This window comes from Dendropsophus ebraccatus, chromosome 10 (assembly GCF_027789765.1).
Source record: "Dendropsophus ebraccatus isolate aDenEbr1 chromosome 10, aDenEbr1.pat, whole genome shotgun sequence".
NCBI classification, from domain to species: Eukaryota; Metazoa; Chordata; class Amphibia; order Anura; family Hylidae; genus Dendropsophus; species Dendropsophus ebraccatus.
The window spans coordinates 90,541,608-90,547,960 of record NC_091463.1 but is presented as its reverse complement, the minus strand read 5'-3'; the positions used below and the strand labels follow the sequence as shown (position 1 = coordinate 90,547,960).

Sequence of the window (6,353 nt, the reverse complement as noted above, 5' to 3'; positions counted from 1 at the left end):
GGCAGCAATACAGTATATAACACATTCTGAAACCCTGGATCACCGCTTTAAAGAGGTCCGGTTTTCAGTATGGAGTCTTGCACTTTACTGGACAAAAACCTGCAATGGAGACCTCCAACACAAATGTCCACCTGGCCTCACAGATCATATTATATGGAGTTGATTTCCATTATAGCTAAAGCAGAATGAGTGTAAAGGGCAGAATAGTAATCAGCAGGTAATAAAAGATAAATAACAAGTAATTGCTGAAAGTCCAAAGGGAAATCAGGAGGGTTCACTGCTTGTTCAGCTCTTTCTCTCTCGAGATTTCATCCCACAGCTCAGATAGACGGTATAAGGGTTGGTGTCTCGTATGTGATGGAGGATCCGGCTCTCCATGTAACCCCTGGAGACCTTTTATGTACATCGTCTTATCATTATGATTTCTTTACTCTGTGATTCCTCTTACTTCTTCATTTCTATTATTATATAAGGTGAATGATGACATCTTCTAGTACAGTAGCCATCGTAGGTTATATAATGTGCCTGTTTATTACAATCTCCCTATAACTGCACTTTGTTTCTTTGGGTTACACGTTTCTTCTTTATTTCTTTATAGAGCAGATGGATATTGTTTCAATGAATTACTTAGTAGTTGTATTGTTATTTTGACCACTTTGAGCCGAGCTGATCGTGTCTTTAGAGAAGGCTTCAAAATTTATCATTTGATAATGATTAAATGTTTCAATAATTTTTATTGAAAGGATTTTTCAAGTTTTCTAACAGACAAAGTAGGAGAGAATACAAGAAGACTGGAAATGTTTCTCAAATGAAGTCTAGGTAGCATCATCAGATAACAAAGAACACTGTGTATGTATAAGCAATTACGTAGCCGGAATATAGTACAGAAGAAATAATATGTTCATAACAGGTAGCATATAATGGTATAGTAGAACATCAGGGATTAGACAGAAACATGAGGGTTCAACAGGGGGTAGGACAGGAAAACAAGGGAAAAAAACGCATAATGCAACATGAGCAAGTATTAAGTGGTGACTCGGCGTGTATAAGATGGGTGCCGGCTTCCACATTAGGGATGGTAACAGGTCCCGAGCTATGCATAATAACAAGGCCAGCCGCTCCTCCCCATTTATATTGGATAGGTGGAAGTAATAGGAGCAAACTCTCTGCGTATGCTCAGCGTGGTTGCCGATAGATCTGGAAATACAGCGAGGCTTGCATAGGTAGGAGAAGATATGGTATGTCGTCTTGCGGCTGCCATGAAAGCTCTTTTCACATGCAAATGTCGGATGGTTTTGGCTCGTACCTGCAGTTCTACTGCTCCAGTTCCTTTCTTTCTGTGCTTTAGAAGGAGTCCGGTTCCTTTTAGGGCTCTCTTGATGCTGTATAGCTGTGTCGGATGCCGAGGGGTCCTGCCATGCCATCTCCACATCTGTTAGGAGAGTATGCAGGAGATATTCCAAGAAGCAGTCGGCGCCATCTTGCCGTGCCTTGGCCGTAGGCTGCGATAGCTGTATTCTCCTTTTTGCGGCCGCCGACGCCCGTCTGGAAGTTGTCTTCATCTCGGGCAGCTTGACAAAGGTTGCGGCTGTTCCCCAAATAGTAAAAAGAGGTGCGGTGCCGCATATATCCGCTATAAAGTCGCTGGGTAGACAGGAGCTCAGCGGGCGTGCTGCCTCCTTTAGTGGCAAACCACGCCCTCGATAATGATTAAAGGACAACTCCGGCGGGACGTGGGAAAAAGAAAAAACACAGACACACACACAGATCATACTCACCATCCCTCCGGTGACGATCGGCACTTGAATCCCCTGCCGCCTGTGACTCCGTCACCTCCGGTCTTCAGAACTCCCTCACTTCCGGGTCTGTGTGAAGTGAATGGGAGAGAAAAGGCTGCCGGTAGAATGACGCGGCTCCCTTAGAATGAATGGAGCCGCGTCATACAGGGGAGGTAATCCCCTCCCACTGGGGGCGGCCCGGCCGGCCTCCAGTGCTTGAGCACCGGCCGGTTCTCATGCATAGGACGGCGCCGTGCACAGGAACCGGGCCTCGGTTCGATCCATGGGTTCAGGTTAAAGAGGATGTACCTGGTGGTACATCCTCTTTAAATACTTGGCTTCCACCTCTCGACCGCAGATGCGCTTTCAACGTAGCCAGGGAAAGATCTTGCAGCAGGGAGAGATAGGTTTTAGTAGCGTTTTGGTTAGGCAGGATTACTACAGAACCCAAAAGTCCTTTTCAGGGCTAAGATCAAGCGAAAAAGTCATCTCTGAATCCAAAGCTTCTCAGTGCTAAGAAATAGATGATATAACAGCAGCAGCAGCAGCTGTATTCATTCCAGTACCCTGTGTGTACAAGTGACTTATAGTGTCCCTGGTTAACACCACAAAGGGCACGTTATAATTACTGTTCCAGTAGCCCAGTAAAAGGCACGTGATACATATTATTCCAGTAGCCCAGAAAAAGGCACGTCATACATACTGTTCCAGTAACGTTCGTACAACATGACGCGTGATACGCGCAAATAACATGACGCTCTACAGACGCACTTCGGAATCATATATGTAACGCTGCGCAAGAAATACGAACAAAATGTGTGAACATTGCCATAAATGTTCGTAAAGCGTTCGCAAATATTTTTACTTCGCAACTGCGGAGAGTGGCATTATACTGCAGTTTTGGGGTGTGGGGTGCACCCAGGCATGCTCCCCCTAATGTCCCAGTGTCATTCTGGAGGTGTTTGCATCGTTTAGGGAGGTTTCATGGGGGACCCAAGTGGTCGAATTTGGATTTCCAAGTGACGCAATTTTTTTTCCCATAGACTATAATGGGATCGAATATTCGTTTGAATAGTCTAATCTCAGTGCCTCTTCGATTCGAATTCTCTAAAGTCGAATATTTCCCTACTCGCTCATCTCTAGTTTTTAATAATAAAACACTTATTTTTTTACAGTATACATTACTTTTAGTCCCCCTGGGGGACTTTCAGTATTACTGCAATAATCTCCCATAGAGATCACTGCAGTATACTTAACACAGCAATGATCGTTCAGATCATTGATCTATTACTCTGGTCTGCAGCAGACCAGATAGATAGATAGATAGATAGATAGATAGATAGATAGATAGATAGATAGTAAGCAGAAGGGATCCCCCCCCCCCCCCCCCCCTGCAATCGCATCGCGCGGGGGGAGATCCCCCACTAGACACCAGGGATAAGGGGAAATAATACATTTAAATGTAGCTGTCAGTTTTGACAGCTACATTTAAATGTATAATTAGCTGGTGCAGCGATCGGACCGTGCCTGCTAATAACCGTGGTCCGGGGCTGCATATAGCACCCGGGATTGTGGCGGTTCAGAGCGGGGTCGCCACACAGCCCCCCCTCTGAACCGCCCCTCCCCCATCAGGACGTACAGTTCTGCCCTGATGCGGGAAGGGGTTAATCGTGCCGTGTAAATACACTCCAAACAAGCGCCAATTTCGCTGATCAGTACTCATTTGCATTCTTGCATGGCCCTATGTTGGGTCATGTGAAAGTCAAAGCTTAGTCAGAGCTTTGTTTTTCTGATATAGAACTCCGAAATTCCTGTATTAACATTGATTTAATGATAATATGACTGTTTGTAGTCAACACTAAAGTAAGAGCAGGAGCCTAATGTATGCTGCTAATGTATCGTGGATAAAACTTGATAACAATTTGCAGTAAACACCGTCTCTCTAGTGATGGCTGCAGGTGGTTATAATGTTATCATTTATCTCAGACCACTATATAGAAAAATAGGATATGCAGGATAAATTATATTTTAACTTTATTTTATTTTTGGAAACATTTTTGACAGATTGCTATGTTGCAGAATCAGGCCCTTTCCTGGGTCCTAACAATTGTTCCCAGTACTCAGCTTCTCCCAGGACTTATGGTAGACCAGGAGTGAGACCAATCAGCAGAGGGCCAACAAAATCTTACAAGCTCCCATCATGTCAGAACTGAAAATGCGGGCCGCTCACCATGTCAGTGTAGTACTGGTACCGCAGGGGAGAGTGTTTGTCTTAATGAAAGACAGCACAAAAAATAAAATAAAATGCATCAACAAATACACAGAAAAACAAAGACAGGACATTAATAAACAATCAAACATTAAAAGGCAGAAAATGACACTAAACAATTCTTCTGCCAATCATAAAGCCATTGATGCTACATGAGCCGATGATGGGGGTGCCAAATAGGTATGAAAGCCCTCCCTTTTTTAGGCTCCTTAAATACTTTACTGACTGTGGCATCTAAGGGGTTTAGAGTGCAATCCTTTTGACTGTATGCCATAGTGCTTTAAGGTAAGTTGTAATAGAAAAAACTCGGGTGGAACCCTGAATGGAGGTATTTCTGATGATATATTGAAAGAAATTATGTATATTTCTGTATATACCATATTGATATATTGTTTCTTTCAGATACCTGATCTTGGCCAAAATGCAAATAAACCAGACATCAGTCAGATATTTCATTATTAAGGGGATATCGGATGACCCCCACCTGCAGCTTCCGAACTTCCTTCTGGTTCTCCTGATTTATCTCACCACCATATCTGGTAACGTGACCATTCTCATTGCTTGTAGGGACCCTCGTCTCCACACTCCCATGTACTTCTTTCTGGGGAACTTGTCTATGGTAGATATTTGTTGTTGTACAGTTACATTACATAGAATCCTTACAAACTTCATCTCTGGTGACAACAGAGTGCCCTTCCTTGCTTGCATGGTGCAGATGTACATGTTTGGTTCTTTAGAAGGTCATGAGCTGACCATATTGACCGCCATGAGTTATGACCGGTATGTGGCCATCTGTAAGCCTCTACAATACCACCTGCTTATGAACACTAGAACGTGTGGCATATTGGTTTCTGTTTGCTGGATTGTGGGATTTGTGCAAGTTCTTCCTCCCGTTGGGATAGTATGGAGCTTCTCTTGCTATTCTTCTATTGAGATCAACCACTTCTTCTGTGATATTATCCCTCTGATAAGAATTTCTTGTGAAGACACCAGTTTTGTGGAAACTCTTTTCTTCATAGAAGGATTATTTCCTATGATACTTTTGCCATTTCTCTTAACATTTGTGTCTTATATTTTTATAATAATTGCCATACTAAGGATACGGACCAGCTCTGGAAGATTTAAGGCCTTCTACACATGTTCCTCACATGTCACGGTGGTCACATTACTGTATTTGACACTTTTTGGACAATATCTGACCCCGAACCTAAGTAGCACCTTGGATTTTAAGAAACTTTTTGCCTTATTTAACACAGCTGCCATTCCACTGCTCAATCCTATGATCTACAGCCTTAAGAATAAAGATGTAAAAAGGGCTTTGGTAAAGAGCTTAGGCCGCCCTATTATATGATAATAATGTCTCCCCTTTCAAATAGAAAAGTTAATTAATGTTATTAAAAATGAACTAAAATCTTTTCAGGTGAAAAAATAAAAAATAAAGCAATAAAATAATATGGTTGCACACACACAATATGCACACTGATAAACTGGTCCAATTCCTCTGTGAATCTATGACAGCATTTAGGGGGAGCATTTAGATGCACCTTCTGGTGTACATCATGGAAAAGAGGAAGATTCACACATTTTCTGTGGCATATGCCAGCCGTATCCCCCGCTTGCCAGATGGTTTGTTGGGGGTCGGGGGTGGCAAGATAATACAAATCTGCACCTGCTCCCAAGCAGGTGTAGATTTGTGCTGCAATGCCTGCACCAGGCCCAGAGCCAGACACTTTTACTAAGGTTGGTTGCCTTTTAGAAACACTGGCAGGGAAAATTGGAGCAGGGCTTTATTTAAGACTGCACATCTGTGGTGTCCCACTACGGATGTTGCTCCTATTTACACGCTTCATAAAAGTCTGTACGTTTGTGTGGTCTTATTGCAGCTCCAGTATTAGTAGAGATGACCACTAGATGTCGCTGTATTGTGTAACTAAAGTATGGAAGCTGCACGGCTGAAGTATCTCAAGGGTTATTTGTATGTGTATTTACCAGATTCTGTTAGCCAGTAGGATCTTTCCTGTATTCTGTCCTATCACCTCTCTTCTTTCCCCTCTTCTGTTGCACTTTTCCCACCCAACCACAGCGCACCTTACTCGCTGGTTAGGAAGTTAGTCCCTTGCGTGTAGGAGAAGTCTTAGCTGAGCTTTGGTGGAGAAAGGAGGTAGCTCAGATAGCTTTTCACCGTGGTTCTAACTGGGCCCTGGCATGGGAAGGACACGGGACACTCTAAAAGCAGGCGTGCCATCACACCTGTGTGCTCACCGGGCACTGGCGTCACGTGACAAAACCCTAAGGTCCGGCTGTAT

General features: G+C 43.5%; 1 protein-coding gene across 1 annotated transcript; it reads left to right on the top strand.

Moving 5' to 3' along the window:
- The first annotated feature begins 4,468 nt into the window (after positions 1–4,468).
- On the top strand, positions 4,469–5,398 carry LOC138766548 (olfactory receptor 8D1-like). The gene has a single exon (XM_069944138.1). It carries the CDS (start codon positions 4,469–4,471, stop codon positions 5,396–5,398), a length of 930 nt encoding a protein of 309 aa, XP_069800239.1.
- Positions 5,399–6,353: the final 955 nt, after the last annotated feature.